We start from the raw sequence: 22,450 nt of genomic DNA, 5'->3' as shown, positions 1-22,450 counted from the left end.
TGAAGAACAGTCACTGGCGTAATTGCTCTGATAGCTGTAGACCTTTAGAATATATCTATGGGAAGCAGGTTTTAACTTTTTATGAAGTTTCTATGCTAAGGAAACAGTCAAAAATATGTAGAAACTACTGGACTTCAAGGCTTTATTTGCCTCTGCTAACACATAGTATCTAAATCAAAGCTTGACATGTTAATGCTCAGTTAGATAGAGATAAGTTCTGAAATACATGAACAGAATATTCCTTTCTGACCAGTAGCACACATGCTGAACTGGTAATTCTACGGTCTGATTTTAGTATACAAATATTTCTTCTTAACAGCATTAACAATTCTGGTTGCAAGCAGTTCAGAGATGAGAAGTCTTCTGCACTGCTGACTTACCCTCATTGCCCTCCACAGTCTTCGTATTACTTCATCTGCCACGCTTACTGTTCTGTCCCAGCACACTGGAAAAGCCTTCTCATCTCTCTGGTGTGAAGGGGTGTACTGTGCCTGATCTCCAGACACCTGCCTGTACTTTTCTTGCACGTTTCCTCTGAAGCACCAACAAATTCTTCACAGTGCTCAACTTCTGTCCTTGTGACTTGAACTGCGGGATTGCTGAATTCTGGTGTTGCTGTGTTGTTGTTTTGTCTTTTTTCTTTCTTTTTTTTAACAGAAAAGAATCCTCGCTAAAAAAGAGTAAGTTTAAGAGGAGTCTTTTGGGATGCCCTTAGCAGTGGCACATTCACAGTGGGTACCTAAGAGATATTTAATGTTTATAGGATGCTCCTGGGTTACAGATCATTTGACTAACAGACGCAGGAAAAAAAACCTTTCAATTAGTGCAAAAATTTATTTTTTTAAGCATTCAGCTCAAATACATGTGATTAAATCTCTTTGACCATTGCAAATGAGTATTTCAGTATATACCTTAAGCCAAGTTTTAGCCCACAGAGGATTTTCATCATTAAATTTGAAACCCCAGAAAACAATTAAAAGCACTGAGATCATTAACAGTGGCACCTATGGTGCCTTAAAAGGGGGTAAGAGATTATAATAGTCTGTAAAATGGACCCTTAACTTGTAATGTAAGATTAAGTAAATTGAATGATGAAACAGTTGATCACAAGTTTAATATATTACATGTTCACTTTGTGTATGAGCACTGTTACCAGTGTTGTTTCTACATTCATCACTAAGATTGAAGTCTTGGGTAACGTGGGTTGAAGTGGTTCTCCAGTTTAGTTCCCTAAACATTTTCTATCTATCTATCTCCTCAACTTCTGTTCTCAAGCCACTCGAAAACACAGGGGAACATGGATGTGTCTTATTGTAACAGTCAACTGTGTAACTCGCTGACAGCATTAGCTAACCTGTTACATAACTGTTATGGTGGTGCTGGAAATGGCATTGAAAAAGCCAAGCTGTTGTAAGCATGGAATTTTGGAATACTGATTTGAACTTCTGTTAAGTAGATACAATGTAGAGCTTTTAAAACAGGTCTGACCAAGGGAGTAGCCAGGCTATGCGATTACCTTTGGTTGAGCTGAAACTCAGCATACGACATTGCTGGAAATGCTGACACCCTCAGCCTCCAGGTTCAGCAGGCAGGACAAATTTTTCCCCTACTCTACAGAATTTCCTGTACAGGATCTTTTGCCAGATCAACTGGCAAACACTGATATCCTGCAGTCTCAGAGGAAAGGTGTAACACAGTTAGCAAGATAATTATCCACAGCTATCATCACCTTCCCTGAGGAGGAACTGAGCCAACCCCGACAAATGTTAATACAAATGCTAATGCTTAAAAAATGAACATGTCATGGGATACACTGAAATTCACAGATTACTTAAGAATCCTATTGAGAACTTGAGCACTTAATTATTGCAGTTTTCTCTTTGGCTTTCAAATCTTGTTTTTCTTTCAGTAGGTGGGCTCAGCAATAGACACACTCACTGTTTAAGGATTCCTTTTCAGCAGGTAAAGTGATAGGTCCGGGCACCTAACCTTGCCGCTGTGAGCTCTGAGAACATCAGAACCAGTGTCCTTCGAGGTCAGATTCTGAATCTGTTGACTTGAAAGACAAAATCCACTGCAACTACCAGCCTCTTTATAACTGATGGTGTTATGCATGCGCAATATGGTTACAATTCAGTTTGCTGTTAAAATTCATTCAAAGTTGCATAGAAAGGTAGGCCAAGACACTGAGTCAATGGACAAAGCTTTTCACACTATTCTTTCACTGAACTGAAGACAGGAAGATGAAGGAAACTAACCTACAGGACCGGTGGCTGTCTTTCATCGTTTCTGTGAGTGCTCTTGGCTAAAAGCATGCGCTGACACCATTATTAAGGAAGTACATGTCAATCTGTAGTCTTCAGCTTTTATCCTTTATTACATACACAGCAAAGAAGGCAGCATTAGACACACGCACGGTGTGTTACATCCATTCCATCCGCAGCACACATGCGCACACGCAAACAAACAGCCTTTAAAAAAGTGTCTGTGATAGGAACATATTATAAAGGTTGTGATCTTTATCTCTAAGCCCCTGAGCTTTTCCTTATGGTTAGGTGAAAAGGCAATGAATAAGTCTTTCCTTGCTCTCTAAGTGCTTTGTGCAACGCTGTCCATAGAGGTCATAAGTCTTTTTGGGAGAAGTTACGTGAGTCTTACTCCCGTAGTCTCAGTCTCTTATCATCATTTTTGCACCAAGTTTCCAGTTATGTTTAGTTGTCATACTCAGCTAATATAGCTCTTGCTCCTGCAATTAAAGTTATGATCAGTTCTGCAGATCACAAATGAAATGCAATCCCCTTTCTTTCAAGAGATGTCATCTTGGTGAGACTGTAGGACTAGAGAAGTTACCAGAATTTCGTGGGGACTGAAGAGGCACAGATGGAGAACTGGGAGACAGTTTTCTTGGGCTGCATAGGTCGCCGTTGTGCAACTTCCACAGAAGCTCTTCATTTTCCATTGACAGACGTTTGTTGACTTTTGATTCTTTCTCTAGGGACTCCTGTAAAACAGCTTGCTCAGTAGAAAGTTGCCTGCAAAAGACAGATTTACATCAGAGCATGTCACAGAGTTGGTTACAGTATTAATTGTTCAAGAACAGTTTGAACTTGCACATAACTCTGCTTTGCTTACAACTGAATTACTTCCTTAGGATGAGAATGTAAAGAGAATTTACCATGTTTGCAGCCTTGTGGGATTTATGTTTGTAGGTTATAAAAAGCAGGAGGAAGTTCCAATAAGGAGCATTCCCGAAGGCCAGAAAAGATGGCCAGAAAAAGTACCTGAGTAGTGAGACTGGTCCCACTAACAATGACATCTTTAGTGGTCACGCTCACGCCTTGGGGTCTTGATGCAGGCTCAGCTCTACACAGAAGCTCAAAATAAAAAGGTTTTCCTATTCATTTAAGTAGCACTTGAAGTTAGGAGAACCTCAGACCCATTTTATTCATGCTGTATATTGCTGTCATTGCTAACTAAAACACGATGGTCTTTTCACTGATTATTTTTATATATATAAATATATAGGGCACAAATCACTCAATTGAAGCCGTTAAAAGTCGAGTCAGGTTTAACTGAGAGGTCCTGTAGCAATCTGCTTAAGATGGTATGTCTGAGATGCTTTTTCTCCCTGAACTGTTGCTGTGGAGAGCTTTGTTGAGCCTTACTTCCTGTTTGGCTTTCTGCAGAAGAATGTACAGCTATAGAGACAGAAGTGGAGAAGGAAAGATTTCTTCTTCAGCAAACTACATAAACCTACACACTGACGTTTACACACTTTTCTTTCTTGTTACAGGAACATCTTCCTCAGGTTAATGAGGACATCTAAAAACTCTCAGATATTTTTCACCTTGAAAGTTCCATGTGCTTGTCCATCCGAGCTTTTAATTCTTCATTTTCCTGCTGAACCTTCTTTAATTTATCCATTAGGATGGTGTTGTTTTCCACCTTAGAATAAAAGGTTGCAGTTTAAAATAAAAGTCATACACATACACTCAAGATACTGACGTTCTTAGCACAGAGTTTGCAGACCTTGTTACAATAAAGGGAAAAACAGGCAGAGTGACTTTAGAGTAAGAGGAGGCTGACCTGCTGTCGTGCCTTAATATTTTGTAATAGTCAAACAGGTCTACTTACCTTATTCTTGTGTAACGCTGGCATTGTGCCACTTTTGCTGATGAGATGCCAGAAGAGGAGCTGGATAAGGTTTATGCTCCTCGACTAGCAGATTCTAGTAACTTCGGTGAGTTACAGGCAGCAGTTCTGTAAGCTGCTGCAGAATGGAGGCTGCCTACAAGTACCACGCTACAGCAAGAAATGGAAGAGGTTCCCCTTTGTACACAACTCTCCCCACTACTCTCCTGGTTTTACTTCATTGCTGCAAAATGTTACCAATAGTTATGGAAAAAAATAATTTTTCAATGGTTGTATGTTCCAAGGGCTTCTTTAGTGAGACAAACTTCGGTCAGAAAAGATGGGGGTTTACAAGTAACGTTCTAGCAATTGTAGACCAATGGTACGGGGCAACATACAATGCTGTGCAACACAACAAATAACACGAATGTATTCCCTTGTATCCAAACCCTTCTATGTTTTCTCATTAAAATATTGCTCAAGTCGCTATTACAACTGTTCAAAGGCTCCACCCAGGATAAGGCCACAAATTAGACATGCCAAATAATGTTAAGTTCTGCCTCCAAAATTGCTGTTTCATGTGGAATTATGCACAGGTTGGGAACAAATCCACACAGCTAAACAAACACTTTAAAGGTAACAAGTAAAGTGTTTGATCTGAGCTAGTCAACTCTATATGAAAATATGATCTCTTCTTGTTTAATTAGTGTAACTTCCACATTAAGGTTTTCCTACCACTGCAGTCTGTCTTCCATAATACTTGAGTAAATGTGAACAGGTGAGAATTTTTTGTTTAGGAGATGGGGTGAAAGAGAGGAGAAGGTGTAGAAGAGGCTCCAAGACAGCTCCATGCTAACTTAGCTATAGTTTGTGCAACCCAGTAGCTGTCTTTAGAGATCGAAAGACCACTGAGAGCATCTGCTCCCCCTTGCTACAGCCCAATACAGACAGATTTGTACCTGCAGTGGGAGCGTGTCCCATTATTCTTGCATGCTTCCTTTCAAACAAGGAAAAATCTTTGCATGCAAGTCTGACCAGCCTGAATTCATCACCAGAACACAGCTCAGAGAAACAGTCCAAAACTGCCAGACCCCAAAGGAAACCCACCAGTTTTTCCATCTTCATTAACTTTATATCTTGCTGATGGAGTTTCTCATTCTTGATCTCCAGCACTGCTTTCAAGCTTTCCAGCTCCTGTTCCAGATACATGATCTGCGGGTTTTTCTGAAAGATTTCCACAGAATTTGCTTATTACCTTAATTTCATGGATAATTTAAGTGTTTCCCTGCTATTTAAGAAAGAGCAAGAAAATAAAAATTGTAATGGCAGTTATTTGTTGTAGGTGAAATCAAGTTTGACAGCTTTGCATAAGAAAAAGATCCGGTACTGCTTTCTCATCTGATTTTCTTTGTTCTTCATTTTAAATCAACAGTTGCAGTGTCCCTTAGCAGGTGTTCAGAAAAGGCTTTGTACACGTGTGAAAAATCCTCGTGAGTCAGAGGAAGGCACTAAAGCTGTCACAGCCCAACTTGTTTTGTGAGAGTGCTGAAAGGCTCCCTGTAAGGCGAGGAGTTCCAAAATTTATTCTGCATTACTCATTACCCATCCCAGGAGATAAGAAGAGTAAACATTTGAAGAGTTCTTCAGGTGTTGGAACGGTTCAAAAAGCAAACAAGCTTATAAAACCATGCATTTGGGTGTAGCTAGTTTTCACTGTTTTCTACCTGAAGGTACGTAGCTCATAAGAAGGAATTCAACATTTTTCCTTTTACATTCTTCCAGAAGACCTTGCAATGCAATTGCATTTAAAAATCCTGCACTGTTTTACATTTGTTACTTATCTACAATACAGTACAGAAGACTTGGCTTTCTTGGGGGCTGGGAGGAACAGTGGGGACAGACAGTCTGTTTTTTTCAGAGATGTCTCTTCCAGAGTAAGGAACCATTCAACCATTGCAGAGTAAATCACATTCTTAATATTTCAAAGGGAAAGTGACAAGAAATAATGAGGAGAAATAAAGTTTCAGTTCATTTCATGATAGTATGAGTGGAAAACAAACAGAAGTTAATCAGTGACTGAGTCTATCTTAAAAAAAAAAAACAAAAACAAACAATTTCTCTTGGCACACTTTGGTGGAAAGCTGAGGTGCCATGATGAGTACAGCTTCATTGCCACATCAGCAGCATAAGGCATGCAGGAGATGCCTGTAGTTTTGTGGGACGCAGTCCACAGTGTGTCAGAGCCCTGTGCAGGAATTAAGTACAGAACCACCGCACCTCACAGTGACACAGGGGCCTGATCTAGTCTGTGTCTGTTCTCCTGCCTGCTCTCCCGTCCTCCTGCCTACTCATAGCAGAACACAAAGCCAGATAAAAAGACTGAAAAGATCCAGGTAGGATTTTAGCAAAAAAAAAAAAAATAGGAATATCAAGTGACACTACTTAAATACTACTGGAAAGCTAGACATACACCTCTATCTTCAAAGAGCAAACAGAAGTTCTAGTACTGAAGCATGTGTGTTTACTAGAGAAGAATGTACTGTATCAAACCATTATATTTCCATACAGAAGCCTTAAGCTTATGAAGCTTATCTGTCAGGATGCAAAGCATATTTGCAGCTGCATAAAGTCACTTGACTATTGCTCTAAAATATTGCTCTTTGGGATCACCTCTCCCAACCACAGCAACACTGCTTGCAGATTCTTCTTGCAGCTCTACCCTGCCACTAGAATAAATAACAAGAGAAAAAATAGTCCAGTGAGAATTAGAGCTGGCTTCTACTTGGTAAGCCTGCACTTTTGCACACAAAGCAGACTGTTTTTTTTTCCTGGCTTTTTCCCCTGCCAGAGCTCTCTGTATGTTCATGTTTGGTTTTGCATCCAAAGGGCTCCCTGTAGCTGGGCCAAAGGTCACACTACTGGAGTTCTGCTCTGCCATTCTCTGACCAACGGGGTCTTTCTCTGTCCTACTTCCCCGACCTTGAGCTCTATCACTATATTTTTTTCCAAGCACATATCTTTTCGTCTGTAAGTTTACTAGAGTGTTTGACCAAGTCAAAAACAGGGAGAGTACTAGAAGACGTAAAGTAGCAGAGGCATATAAATCAACTATGTCTGAACGCACTATAATTAACAGACCGTCCTAACAGGTAAAACACAGACTGACTACACTTGCAAGACTGCCAATTTAAAGTAGCAAAGCTGACCAAATCTGAGGACCCTCCACTAGCAATCCTAAACATTTTTTTTTAAGCATGGAATTTCTCTTAGTGGGAAAACATTACTACAGGTCACACTGGAAAATAAGCATGTCTGTATCTAGTCATCTCCAAATGCATGAAGAACTTCTCTCAGAGCACATTCCTAATCCCAGGAGCATCATAGATGACAACAGCCTTGGGAGAAAGGTGAGAACAAAAAGTTTATCTAAAGGATACACCAGAAACAAGCACAGGTTGTGAGTTCATTAAAGGCTCAAGTACAAGAAGTGAATTTTGTAGCAGTGATGCAAGACAGCCTACACATCGTCATGGTGCTGGTTGAGCATTTATCAGCAAGCTAATGACACACCTGCACACACTTAAGTCCTCAGTTTCTCTTAGGCTTTGACTTACACGCTCAATAGATTTATAACAGTAAAGTTAATAACACCATACTGCTTGACAAAAATTTCTGGTAGGCAATGCATTTACATACAATATTAATACGTATCAGAGCTCTCTATCTGATTTGATTACAAACCTTTCACATTATGCAATAAAATAAAACCAAGCATAAAAGTTCTGCCCGTCTGCTTTACTTTTGGAGATCTGGACTTACAAGACTGGCTTTTTCTTTGGCTGTTTGCTTTTGCTCTTCTAATTTCAGCTTCTCACTTAGAGCAACGTTTTCACATTTCAATTCATCAATTTTTTTCTGAAATGAAAAGACAGAGCACAGTTAGGCCAAGAATTCAGTGCACAATTCCAAAATCCCATTTAAGTTTCAGACCTGCAATGACTCAACCCCTAAGCGTACCTCTAGCAATTCCTGCTTCTCTTTAAAGGAATCTTCAAGCGACTTCCTTTCGGATTCATGGGCATTCCTGAGCTCTGCAACAAATTATTTTTGTAGATTTTTAATATATGATGATGATGATGATTTTTTTTTTTTTAATGAGGACAAATAGCCAAAACACACATGCACAGATGCAGAGTCACGGCCAACATGGAAAGAACATTTGTCACAAGCCATCCCAGAGCCTGTACAAAGTATCAGATTTATCACCGCTTCAGATTTGTGGGTTGTCCTCTGACAAACACATTTCATTAGTTGACAGCATCTCAAGTTTGAAAGCACTCATCTACGTGCAACAAATGGATGAATTGAGCACAGATCCACATCTGACAAAAGCTGAGCTTCTGAAGGGAATTAGAGGCAAAAAACATAACGCGTCTCCCAGGAATTTCTAGAAAAAACATTTCGTTTCCTACTTTGGAAATATCACACAGGAGAGCTCTTCAGTTACTCTGGAAATGGCATCAATTTTAAGGAGACGAAAGGATCACTGGAAATCTCCTTGTCAGGTGGAGTCAAAGGGAGGATGGAAACCATCACCTCTTAAATCATCCAGGCACAATGCAATTTAATTCTGCGCACACCCCTTCCTAGAAAAGGCTCTACTCTTCTAAACAATGCATAATATTTCTCAACTTGAGAAACATTCCCACGCCAATGTGGACACCACCTAACCCTCCTTAATGTTCATCTCAATTTTGAGGTGCTCTTTACAGAAGCGTGGGGGTGGTAGGGAGAGAGTTTCTCCATTACCGTGACATTTTGAGGGCAGGCTGTAATTTAGACGCATCTTTTAAAAGACATCTCCACTCTTAAACTGTTTTGAAAGTTTCATTCAATCATGACGGGATCACAGTTATTTCTGTATACAAAATAGACTTGCCCAGATCCAAAAAGAGGAATTCAGCCAGCATATGTAAGGATAGCTGACCAGCAAGAAGGAAATGTACATATACAGGTTTAATGTATTTGAATAATTTTGTTTGTGACTAGCAGTACTATTCTGTATGGACTTGAATACAAAATACTTGCCCGAAAAAGAGGATTCATATTTCTTTTTCAGCTCCTCTACTTTTTCTGAGTGGCTGTTTTCAAGTTGCAGCTTTAAGTTTTCATGTGTGACATTTAAGTTGTCCACCTGCAATATGACAAGATGAGTTTTTCCCCTTAGTGTGACATTTTAACCCTTGCTTAAAGTACTGTTATGGTGGTTTTATGCTGTGCTTAAGTCTCGGTAGCACTTAACAGATGGTCACAGGAAAAGCTAAGCCACATACAACACGTAATAGATGAGAACACTTTACAGATACCAACAGAATGTATGTGTCTCTCACACATGGAATTGCAGCAAAGCAAGTTCCCACACCAGGTGTGGTTTTATAAATCTTAAAGCTCAAGCTGCTTCAAGTACCTGTACTGCTCCAGATATACCTGAAGCTTGCAGAACGCTGAATTTCTACCATGTTAAAACACAACCTTAAGGCTTGGTACTAACATTTTCTTTTGTAATTGCAATCAAGTAGAGTTTCACATTAGATAGAATACATTCATTAAAAGCCAAAATAAATAAATAAATAAGTAAATAAGTAAATAAAGATTCCTTGAGGGCTCATTTGTAGCAGAAAACAACTGTTGAAGAATATTCCTACTCCAAACACCACAAACCTGCTCCTGGAGCTGCGCTTTGTACTTCTCAGCTTCTTCGATGCAGATACTTTGGAGCTTCTCGCATTCGGCGGTGTAAAACTGCTTGAGCCTCTCCTCCAGCTCAGCTAAATCGTTGTGATGCTGCTCATTTAATTTCTGCAGGAATCCTTCATAGGTAACTTGCAGCTCATTCCTGTCTCTCTCCAATTTCTCACAAGCTGCAGAAGTTGTTACTGAAGGTGGCAGAATTAAAAGAAAACAAAAACAAAAATCATCTGGTCAAGTTCAATGCTAAGCTCTCAGTCTCATTACAGGTACTAAGGACAGGAATATGCCTGCACAGGAACAGGGGTATACAAAGACAAGTATCACGTATCCATGAAACGAGTGCCACCTCCAAAGACACAAGAAAAGTCCTTTTCAAAAATACCGAATACATTATGTCTTATGCTGAGAATTAATTTAATCTGGTTAAATCAGGAACCCACACATAAAGCACAAACGTGTCAGTTTGTCATGACACAGAAGAATGAATGTCTCACTGGAGATACCGGAGTGCCCTAATAAAAAAATTAATTGGATTTGCTACTTCACCTAATTTGATCCCATTTCAGGAGCTATTTGTCAGAATACTTCACTTTCTGATGTATAAACCACTTAGCTAAATTGGAAAACCCTGAAGGCCATCCATCCAGCATGCTACCCACGCTCAACTATAGAGCAGAGGCAACTGCTCAGACTGCCCTTAGCAGAGTAATACAGAACCACCAATCTCAAACGTACTGCTAACGTGTGTGCAGTATGCAACACAGAGTGCAGTTCAGGCCCAGGGCAGAGCGTTAAGGAAGCAAACAACAGAATACTTTACTGCTCTCCATACATTTTTATTAACAAAGGTAAGTAAACTACCTACGTCTGTCTCTTCACATTTACTGAGCTGATTAAAAGGCAAAACAGAAACTTGTGCTTTAGAGTTTGAAATTTAGCACTCGCACCTCCCACCAAAGGGGTTGGATCAGAAAGAATCCCTTTTCTGCTGTTAATGCGATTGGAACAAGGCCCTCATGCAGCTGCACACAGAGGCTGGAAGCAAGGTGAAACAGGACCGCTAGCAGAAGCGCGAGGTCACCGACCCCAAGCAAAATCACTTCTGTGCAGCATTTATCACTTTTGTTTAACATAAATTTTAAATTAAATTAATCAGATGAGTATCTCCTTAAGAGAAAAATCAACCAGAACGTTAACGTGATCTTGAATGAAATATAGGAGAGTTAATGCATACACACACTTTATAGCAGCTTGGCACACTGCCCAAACAATACAAACTCTGTGGAAGCATTACAAGATTCAAGAATTTTGGTACAGGCATTACAGGAAATTCTTATCATAGCTTTGTTTGAGCACTAAGATACACGGATTGTGGTATCTTCAAGGGCTGAGTCCCAAACCAGTCCTGGCCTCAGCTGTCCTGAAAGCAGCCTGCCTGAAGTTGGGCATGTGTCAGATTTGCCCTTTGCTACAGCTCAGCAAAAGGAAGAGAGTAAATGAATGGTACCTGCATTCCTTTAAGGAAAATGCAGTGAAGTCCTGGCACTACAGAGATCGATTGGCACATAAACTTAAGCGTAAGAGGAAGCTGTATTGCATAGAAATTTCTTTGCATGTGTATCTGCTTGAATTACTGGTGCCTTTTTGTTGTCAGTTGTTGTTTGTTTTAGAAACAAACAAACAAACCAACCCCACAAGAACCCAGCTGCTTTAGCTTTGTACAAGTTCTCTGGGAAAGCTCTGCTGAGCAGGACAGCACTAAGGCAAGCTGTTCATGCTGCCATTGGCAATGATGCAATGAAAAGCTCAACACAAACACAACACAACATTCACTCATGTTTTCACTGCTTTCTATACCACCACCAAGTAAGATTTCTTTTTCCTCAATTCTTTCCATGAATGACAGTCATAAATGGATTCCTTTGGGGAAGGAAAGGAGAAAAAAAAAATAGCAACTCCTATCACATCACATTGACAAAGTTACTGAATGTGTATGCAGTACATTCAGCTTTGTATTTTCATACTTTTGGGGAAAAAGGAACGTGATAGATAGGGGATGTTCTTTGTAATGCAAAGGAAGAGGCAGAGAACCAAATGGAAACATCACTCAACCAGCCACGCGCAGAATGGATCTGGCCATTTACCACTGAGTCATGGCAGCACAGAGGCAAGCAGCTCACATGCCTCATTTAAAGTAATTGTAGTGAACTGCTTCAAATGATCCACTTCCTTTAAAAAAGGAGTCATCTGACCCCTGGCTTATAAGGCCAGAGCCAGTCCTTTGCCTCTGGTGAGCTGAAAGAATTTGCTGCCTCACTTTGCCTTGTCTTTAAATGTCAGCATAGAGATCCTCAGATGACATAAAACATTTCAGAAAAATATCAAACAGCAAACCCTGCTTTTGTCAAAGGGAACAGCCACATCAGGTCTTGTTCAGCCAGTCTGCAATCCAGATTTATGAGAAGACTCATGAAGATAAACAAAAATTAACTTCTAAAGTCTGCACCAGCAGTTGAAAATTACCTTGAAGGCACCTCCTGGCCTTCCCAAGGCTGAAGGCTCTGCACGTCCCTGCAGACAGCATGTCTCGCTGCACACTTGCCATGCAGGCAAGGAGCAAAACGACCAGTGGGCTCCCAGTACCATGAGTGTGCAGTAAACCGCAGGTGAAGTTCCAGCAAAAGTTCTGACTGAAGAATTGTTTTGAAATTATGAGAAGCCCTCTAAACAACAATGGTCTGTCCCCTTGCTCAAGACTCAAGTGTCTGCAGCAAGCATTTTGCACAGCTCTGTTTGTCTCCACACTGAGTAATACAATTTATGACTGTACGTTGCCTTGTTGTAAGAAAGGGATGCAAGAGGCAACCTTCGCCAGGCCACTTATCCACAGCAAGGGAATGCTGCAAAACTACTGACTGACTTTGATGACTCAGCATAAGAATTCTTTCCCAGAACTGTGAAAAAAATTTGCAAATGTGCCACTTCCAGTTGCACATAAAACTCTATTTCAACTTTTCATGCACTTCAGAGATGTCCTGAAGTGCATGCTTGTTTTTTATATGTTCCCCTGCCTTCTTAAAGCACTTCCCATCACAGCTCCACATCTTTCTTAGGCCACTCATTATAAAATAAGACCACAGACTTTGAGGAAAAACCAACAGGAGATGCAAATGCTCTGGCAGCATTTGAAAGAAAAATCAAGTCAGTAAATCAAGCAGGGCTTACTTCATTTTTGATATAGCAAAGCCATTAGTTTTTTTCTGTTGTCCCAGTGAATGATACAAGATGAACCATCACCCCCTGTATTATAACAGCACAGAGCTAGATTATTCTGTATTTCTAAGCTTCTAACACCTGCTCATTACACTACGTAATAAGAGTGTGGTTCTTCTGGGCAGAACCACCACCATCTCTGGGAATCACAAGAAGTTTCTGAAATTTGGTAGCAGCATTTCTTCTGATCAGAAATGCTGCTTTCAGCTTGTGACCTTAACACCTGTATAGAGATGTGAACAATGGCCACTTCCATCCCACGTGTGTCACTGCACAGCTCTGTGTGTCAGCTATCTGAACCCCAGCCCAGGGGATGTGGAAAGCAGGCGCCAGCAGCACCACACCACAGGAGAAACCACAGCCACAGAGGTTGCCCTTTTCCATAGAACCCCAAAGAAATCTCTCTCAGCTTTCCAGCAAAGGCAGCGAAGGGGTAGGCCTTTACAATTGCACAGCATCTCCTTCTTACAAAATTTAGTCTGTTTTTATTCCAGTTATCTAACAATTCATCACGGTAAACCAATTCAGTCCTTATGGATCAAGTACTTACATAAAAACATTTCTCAACTTACTCTACTCTCACTTAAAAGCCACCGTAACCACAGCTCAGAGGAGATAAAACAGCTTACCTAAATTTAATCACTTTGAAGCAAAAGTTATCTCCAAAAACTATCCAGGTCACTCCCTTGCTTCGTGAAGCAAGAAGCCATGGGGCTGTCTGACATTCTGAAGCAGAGGTCGCTGAAGCAGCATACTGGTGGCACTTTAATAGGTGTGGGGTATGTGAGACGGGGATCATTGCCAGAGAACACCAAACATTTAGCATGATATTATATCACAGTGCATAATATTTTATTGTTCTAACTTTATTAATCACATAGGAATATTTATCTGTATGTTCTGTTGACCAGCAAGTCTACCGGAGACACACAAACTTCTTTCCTTCTCTATATAAAGGTTTATTATTATAATCATCCAATAATTAATTTGTGTCTTTGGCAGATTCTCAGTATTGGAAATTCTTCCACCCAAACATGCTTTCAGTTTATGACCAAGTTTCTCTGGGTGTTGCCCATGGCACAGCATCAAGCCAAGTTTTGGGCACGCTGAAATGAGCCAGGTAAATCAAGAGAACGCTTTAGGGCACATACAGGTGGGTATGGCTGAGTGCTCAGATGAAGCATGCAGGTATCTGCCAGGAAGAAAGTTTCCAACCTTTAGTACTACAAATACCAGCACAGCATCAGCAGGCAGGCAAATGCATGGGAAGGAATGCTCCTTCCCCCACATAACTGATGGAAACATCTAGCTTCTGTTAAATCTTTTTAAGAATTACCCAAACCTGGAAACCAAACCATATTCATTTCATCTGCCACTAAAAAAAACAGGAAAAAAAAAACCAATAGCCTTTATATTCCAACCTCCAAAGCACACTTTAAAGGTCAATTACTAATAGAAAATAGCAAGGAAAATTACATGAAAATACTTCTGAAGAAAATGCTATTTACCAATTGCAATGCAGAGGAGTCTGGTATGGCTGCACAGGATACGTACGTGTCCCTCCTGCCTACTAAAAAGACTCCTGGCTGCAGGTCCAAAGGGGCCAGCAGCTGCTGAGCCAGCCCTGCAGCAGCCTGGGCCTGGGCCACAGCCAGCAGAGCTGCAGACTGAAATAATCCAGAGTCAAATTCACTGTGAGGAGCAGTTCTATGTCACTGTGGAAATATGCAGTTCTTGCCGCTTCTACCTACATAATTAAACAGGCAACTAGAAATGATTTATATAGCAGCTTGTACCTTAACGAGCAGGGAAATTTAAGTGACAAGCAGCATTCAGATCTGCTCCGGGTTCCCAGGACCAATTCGGTTATACTGAAATCCATCCCTGTTCAGTCTCTGGGGCTGTGAATGGATCTGGCCTCCTTTGAAAAGCCCTTCCCCAACCACCATCTTGTCCAATTCCCCACACGGTGCCCTGGGAGTGTCCTCCACGCGTGGCCTAAGGACGCCACAGATGTCTAAGTGAGATCTTAGGGCTGCAGCAGTGCATGGTTCAATCAGCCCACCCTGCTAATGCTCCATTTGCACACTGTCGTTAAACAAGAATGTATTTGAATAGGAAGTATATTACGGAATTACAGAATTTTACAGCAAGCCAGTTACAGTTTTACAAGGTAAATAAAGGAGCCTGGGAACATACACAATTAAACTTCAAAAAGGCAGAAACCAAGGACTCGACACTGCAAGGTGTGAGCAGCAGCAGATTCTGTGCTCCTCTCAAACTTGGCAATGTCCAGCGTGCAGCCTATGTGGAGCTAGACACACCTGGTTCCTCTTCCTAGATGGCCTGTTCCCAGACTGAACAACATGCCTTACAAACAGGTCAGCCTGGGACTCTGTGAGACCTTACAGTGTCCGTACAACCAAAACAGATTCAAATTGTCAGCCTGTGCCTAACTGACACCATCAATCAAAATTATCAGTGCTTACCTCAAATAGCCTATGGGAACCTGAAGTACAGCTGTACACATTTAATAGTGGAAACACAAAGCTGATTAGCAGGTGTGCATTTAAACAGGTTACTGTCAGCTAAAGCTAACACTGCAAGAATGTTTTTGCAAAGCTGGCCAACAAGTGAGGGCTAGCTGGCTTTTTTATTTATCTACTTTAAACAAACCTTCTTCAAGCCAGACAGAACTGAAGACGTGCCTAGTTTTCCAGTACTGCAGTTAATACATTCCCATCCCAAGCTAAGAGGTACAGACAGGCTATGTGCATTGATGGAGTTAAGACATAGGACCCTGCATGAAGATAAATGCTTCTCTGAAATTACAGGCAGTTTGGAAACCTGAGGCTGCCCCCAGCTGCTCTGCAGAGCTGGCACAGAAGTGTTACCACTGCAAGAGGATGGTGATGGCCCTGGACAGCATCACTCACTGGCAGCTCTGCAGGCAGATGTCACACAGCACATCAGGGCTGACTTGTCCGAAGCTGTCTGGGTACCCTTTGGCAGGACAGTGCGTTCTTGTAGTAGGAGTCCCATTCCAGGTCTCTGGAATGAACTAAGCTTTCAGAAAACAAACAAACAAACAAACAAACCACAACCAAAACCCTAAAAAAACAGACTTAGTGCTGGTTAGATTTTGGCCTGACCCTCTAATCTGAAATTCCCCTTCCTGTTAATTGACCTGGATGTAGCACTCAGGTAGATAAAGGAAAGATATCACTGCAGATACAATGTCAGGACAGAGAGAGACTTACGTCAGGATTGCTGTCAGAGCAAGAAATGTTCATGATAAGGTAAACAGATAGATTTGCCCAGAAAGTTACATATACACGTATACATACACACGCACATACAGAAAATAAATCTATGTCATCTTCACAACACAACTTCATAGTTCACCCAAAATTGCAAGGAGCCTGTTTGCACAGTACTGCTCTCAATCTAATTTTGTCACTTCAGAGTAGCAGAAGTGATGATGCTGCTGTTAAGGGACATGGTCTCCATCCTTCCCAGCAGCCCTTTCCCCTTTGGTTGTTCTGGCACTCACTAGTGAGCAGGTGAGCCCAACCACTAGCTTTCCCCAGTGCTGACATAAGGACAGAAAGGCAGAGGGCTGCAAGGCTCTCTCACAGGCAGCTCCTACTGGGACTGGCCTGGGAGAAGTGCAAAACTACAACCCTGACACTTTGACACCAGAAAGGTTAAAGGCTGCAGCTTGACAGATGCCACTGTGCACTAAGCTCTAGAAAAGCCTCCGCTCTTCAGCACTGAAAACACATCTCTGCAACGTGTTTCATATCTTCGGTACACTCAAGATCTGCAAGGCTTCCTCTGTTCATGCCACTACCCGCCAGGCTTTCAACTCCGACGTGCTGATGGAGTCGCCCACCCTGTTAATCAGCACTAATACAAAAATCTGATAATTAAATATACACCTGCATGCAACAAGGCCTTCCCACACAAGTCAAGTTGGGCTGAGACATCACTCAGCTTCCAAAGCATGTGAAAATACAAGTTTCCAACTCTTCAGTAATCAGTCATTATCTAAAACTACTTCACACACACCACTTCTGCTTCCCCAGGATCTTTGCTTTGTAAAGGGGTTCCATAACAACAGAGGTGTGCTGTCTGTAAAACGACAGCTTCCTTTTCAAGCACCATCAGTTTCAATTTGATGACTTTTTACGCTCCACAAGATTACCCTGCTTTGAGATTGAACAAATTCTATGAAGTTGCCATTAAATGCAGTCAAGCCAAGCTTCAAAGTTTGCAAAACCAGCCCTTGAACATTATAGCTCCATTTCATATTACAACTGTCTGCTAGGCAGAGTTTAAAAATTTAATCTCATTAGCCTGATATCATTTCTTTCTGTTAGTTTCACATTCATTCACCTACAAACACCTAAGGCAAAACAAAGATTTTGTGCAGCGTACTTCACAGATTTACAGATTTCTGCTTCATATCTCCAGAAACAGCATACAAGTTGCGTGTCTAAGCAGAGGGCACAATGTGGGACAGCCTCCCAGGCTGAGGAAGGGAGCGCTTTGCCCACCAGATGCAGATTCCATGAGCAAGCACAGGCAGAGTGGTGCAGAGCAATGCAGCAGTGAAGCATCTGAGCAGAACTCGAGCAGGGAATTCAGTGCCTGCCATTACAACGCCATGGTACCTCTCTTTCCACAGACCTGGTTTGCTGCAGTTTTGTTTTCATTCAGATTAAGAAAAATAGGTTCTCACCTAGTTCTCCTCGCAGGTTGACTAGCTCTTGAGATAACTCTTTATGTTGTTTCAGTGCTTCCTCCCTCTGCAGAAGGAAAAACAAACAGAGACAAACATAAGTGATCCAAACAGGGCACCTTCCAATAACTTGCATGTGCTCTGTAGGAAAACAAGAGGCAGGAGCGAGAAGCCAAGCTATGAATCATTTAGGATAACAGTCCTGCTGTTACCAAATACACAGATGTCCTGTTGTTAAGCAAGTTACACTTTAAGACAGAGAACAGTTTTTTCTAGGATAACAATGCAATTAAGATCCTGCTTCGCAGCCATTAATTACATATTTTATGATGGGTGGAGCAACATAACCTTACAGCACAAACCAAGCGATTGCTGACAAGGGCACTGGAGTACGGTGAAAGAGGCATGCACTGAGATAAATATCTGAAGCTTCCTTAAGGAAAATACAAGCACAACCCCCAAACTTTGCCAAGCACTCCATCTGCCCCCGGCAAGGTGCGTGAGGGGCACACAGTGGCAGCCGCTGCCCTCCCTGCTGCACCGAGGTGGGGAAAAAAGAAAAGAGAAAAGCCCACCCCCACACCACCGCCCCCCAAAGCAGCCCAGCGCGAGGAGCCCCCCGGCAGCGTTACCCTGGCTGCGGCGCACTGGGTGTAGAGGCACAGCCTGCTGCTGGCGCAGCCCATCTCGGGGCAGCCGCAGCCGCGAGCGCCGCCAGCCGCAGTCCTGCCCTCCGCGCAGCCGAGCCCCGGGCTCCGGGCGATTTCCCGGCGGAGGGGAGGGGAGAGGAGAGCTGCCCTTCCCCTCGGCCGCGGCAGCCCGCGTGCGCCCCGTGGACGCGCCGCTGCCGCCCTGCGTGCGGGGACGGCGCGGGGGAGGCCGGGCGGCCGGCGCACGCCCCGAGGCAGGCTGGCGGCGGAGCTGCAGCGCAGGCTGAGCCGCGGCTTTGTGCTGCTCCTTCCGCCGGGACGCGCCCGGCGCAGCGCGCCCGTCCATCCCGCACGGGAGCGTCCCGCTGCTCGACCCGCGCTGTCAGGCGTCCCGGTGAGAACCGCGGGCTGAGCGCTCGTTTGGGCACCGACGCGCTTTGGAGAGGTTAAGCGGCCGTGCCGTGGCATCGAGCACTGAGACGCTTTTACACCACCGAACCAAGGCTGAAAACCTCTCCTCGCCTCCATGCTAAGGCCCCTGGCGAGCAGAGAGCCCCACCAGCAGCCCACGGTGCTGCCCCTCTCCCCGTACCCCATCGGGAGGAGGGAGGGCACTGCTTTGCTCCCTGCAGCCGTGCCCAGAGCAGGACCCAGCACTGCATGCTGCAGTGAGCCGAGCGCATCCCTCACTCCGACAATACCAAGCAGGGAGCTTTCCAGAAGGCAAACCACTAAAGCAGTTTCCAAAGCTTCCTTCTGTAGTAACCTTGTTCATTATTAAATCAGCGCACACTTAGGAGGTTGGATGTTCCTTATCCCTCCCTTCCAGCCTCACTGCTTTGTTTGCATACTCACTCTTTGCCCTATTTCTAAAAAAAACAACCATCCTCGAACCCAAGTTCTCCCAGCCTGCCTAAGTCAGTAGGACAGCCTGATTTTCCTTCCCCTCAGCCCAACGGCCGGGCCACGCAGCAGCCTCCTGGGAGACGCTAACATTTGCAGTGAATGTTCCCGAAGGCCTTCCTTCCTCATGGTCTGCAGAACATTTTGTATCCATTTTAATTAAGACAATCTGATGAGGAAAGGACACAGAGATTAGAATATACTGAGGACTGACCAGAGGCCAAAACCTCAAAATAAAATGAAGTATCAACTGCTCAATTAACATATATTTTACATTTCTCGCATTCTGCTGCTCTTGCACCCTTTTGCTTTTTACTGGCGCTGTTCAACACTGTGCCCTCAGCCTCCCACTTCCTCATTTGGTTTTCCAAACCAGGAGATCCATGCAGACTTTTATCACGACCACTCATGAAAGTACATTCTCAGAGGAGGCCAGCCATGCACTGCCAGCCTAGGGGACAGGTTGACCAGAGAGGCGGTGGATGCCCCATCCCCGAAGACACTCAAGGTCAGGCTGGACCAGGCTCTGAGCAACCTGATCTAGCTGTGGGTGTCCAGCTGCCCTGCAACAAAACAGGGAGTAGATGATCTTTAAAGGCCCCTTCCAATTCAAAGAATTCTACCATTCTGTAAAGAGGCAGTCTGAGGTGGCCATACAGTTAAGCAGCCACATTCAATGATCAGACGACAAGCAATTCATTTAGCATTATTATCATTTAAGTTGTGAAATAAATGAAGCTCCAGATATAGGGGTCTTCCCATGAAAACTCGAAAGTTTAAGACCCGAGATTAAAGTGCAGTAAAATACCAAAGACCGCTTGAATGATCCATTGAGAACCATCTTCAGTGCTCAGTTTGAAGGCAGGTATGTGGGTGTTTTGTGTTGGAATTCAAGCTACCTTCTAGCTCATATTTCACAAGATTCTATTTGAAAACGAGTATTAGAAATTGAAAGAGCAGATCCAAGAGGCAGGATCAAACAGTTCTGGCATTTCTCCAAATAAATCTGGCAATAATAAAAAGCCTTTTCTAGTGGGATGATCCTTGACTCGTTGTCAAAGACTCAAGAAGGGTCTTGTAACAGTTCCTGGCAAAATATATGAGATTAGCTTATGTGAGCTGCAAGATCATGTAGAATGGCTGAGAACCTATTTTTCTCATTTCAAAAGAAACTGTTACAGCTGTACAAGAAATTCAGTGTAGCTTTAGCAAAGGCAAACATGGAAGCAGTAGGAAGCAATGAGAATAGAGCTGGGAGATAAAAGCTTTGCCACAGGCACCACTATTCATGTGCACTTCTCCAAGAAGATGCTGCAAGACAGTTCTCAGCATAACACTGGAGCCTTAGACATCTCTTGTTATGTGAAAGATTACATTAAAAATCTTTCACAGTTCTTGAGAATTAATCAAGAAACTCCAGGGAGAAACGTTCCCAATAGCAAGGACACTTGAGTTACCCCACTGTGACCAGGTGAAAACAGGAAATACGAGGAGGTACAAGGTGGGAGGAGGATGTGACAGTTCCAAGATGACAAAGACAGGAACAGAATAAGCTACAAAATTTCTTATTTGGATTTTTGTAACTGGTGATTACAAAGTGCAGTTACAGGCTTAAGAGTGTTTTTCCTAGCAACCAGCTGTTTTTACTACAGCTCAAACAGATCAGCCTAGTAGCATTTTAGACAAACAATGGAGAGAACACGTCAAGGGCAGAACAGAGCTCCCATTGCTCTGCTTCCTTTAAAAGCAGGATGCTCTGCAGAGATCTACATTCCAAAGTGAACACGAAAGGTACCAAACACCAAGCACACCAACAGCCGACCTTCTGGGCCACGCACATATACCAGATGTTCACCTGTGACAAGAGATATCTCCAAGGGCTTAGGTACCAGCACTTCCAACTGGCAGGTATTGCTCAAACAACCCACACAGCAACTTTGCAGACCCCAGATCACAGAGTAGGCAGTTTTATGGCAAACTGGCAGCTCTTACTGTCAGCATATTTCCTTGTGAGGCTGTGCCAGGCCAATTGTTATGGGTTTCTCAGCCCATCCCACTGCTGGCCAGCTGGTGTGCAGCTCCATGTTCTGCTTGCCAGTCACAGCTTAGAGAGCCCCAGCTTGGCCGTACTCCCCTGAAAAGAGGGCTCAAGAGTCCTGTTTTCCTTTGCAAGTTTTTCCTCCCAAGTTAACAGTAGTAAGCCCCTCAGCAGCTACCAAATGCAAACAACAAACTATGGCAGAATTTCAGCCTTGAGTGCACGTGCCCAATAAGCTAATGCCACCCATTAACCACACATTACAGTCTACATCTTCCACCACACTCCCTTTTGGAAAAGAAATGCGTGCTCCTTAGGAGTTGTACTAAAAAAAGAACCACTATTACTTCAAAACTTACATTTGTGTACTTTTTTCTTTTAAATATCAAGCAGCAATGTGGGATCAACAGGCAAATCATAAACCACTTGTATCATTTCCCTAGTCTACCCCATGCAATGCATCACTCTTCCAGGATTTCTGCAGCATTTCCAACTTAGCAAACTTCAAGAACTGTCATTTTACCAAGTCCCACCACTAAGTTCTTCAATTCTCAGATTAATATTTCCATATCTTGCGAAGCTTTGTATTGTTAATGTTCACTTTCTGGTTTGGAACAAGTATTGTGCATGGCTCCAACAGAACGCTGCAAAATACCAGTATATTTACTATAGAACAGTCACATCCAATGTTCAGTTCTGGAATATTTCAAGAAATAAGGTGGTGCTGTGGGACTCTTTTCACGACAAACATCCCTGCTTATACTGGGATATTCTTCTCTTAAGGCTGTGATGCAACATGGTCCCTGCCAACAGAAGGGGGAGCAAAGCTGAGAATAGCTGATGCTATTACACAGCACTCCATGGCATGCACAAACACAGGAAGCTTTGAGTCACACTTAAAGGCAGTAATTATACCTGCTACAGGCAGAACCGAAAGGTTGGAAGCAGCTCTGATCTGGA

The 22,450-nt window shown here is 42.8% G+C and overlaps 1 protein-coding gene across 18 annotated transcripts in view; it reads right to left on the bottom strand.

The window, feature by feature from the left end:
• Positions 1-814: 814 nt before the first annotated feature.
• Positions 815-22,450, bottom strand: part of MTUS1 (microtubule associated tumor suppressor 1) — a 111,832-nt gene continuing 90,196 nt past the window's right edge. For 10 of the 18 annotated variants that reach the window (XM_040699403.2, XM_046940361.1, XM_004935995.5 and 7 more), the window contains 8 exons: positions 17,900-17,966; positions 9,853-10,067; positions 9,220-9,325; positions 8,149-8,222; positions 7,951-8,046; positions 5,239-5,355; positions 3,848-3,945; positions 815-3,032 (listed from right to left, as the gene is read on the bottom strand). In XM_040699403.2, coding sequence (XP_040555337.1) covers positions 2,816-3,032; positions 3,848-3,945; positions 5,239-5,355; positions 7,951-8,046; positions 8,149-8,222; positions 9,220-9,325; positions 9,853-10,067; positions 17,900-17,966 — 990 coding nt within the window. In that variant the 3' untranslated portion in view covers positions 815-2,815. Of the gene's footprint in view, positions 3,033-3,847; positions 3,946-5,238; positions 5,356-7,950; positions 8,047-8,148; positions 8,223-9,219; positions 9,326-9,852; positions 10,068-17,899; positions 17,967-18,531; positions 18,661-22,450 lie in introns of those variants that run through there. The other 8 variants (XM_420684.8, XM_046940367.1, XM_046940368.1 and 5 more) reach the window with 2 other exon arrangements.

Source organism: Gallus gallus, chromosome 4, assembly GCF_016699485.2.
Source record: "Gallus gallus isolate bGalGal1 chromosome 4, bGalGal1.mat.broiler.GRCg7b, whole genome shotgun sequence".
NCBI classification, from domain to species: domain Eukaryota; kingdom Metazoa; phylum Chordata; class Aves; order Galliformes; family Phasianidae; genus Gallus; species Gallus gallus.
The sequence above is the reverse complement of the archived record's forward strand: the minus strand, read 5'-3'. Positions and strand labels throughout refer to the sequence as shown.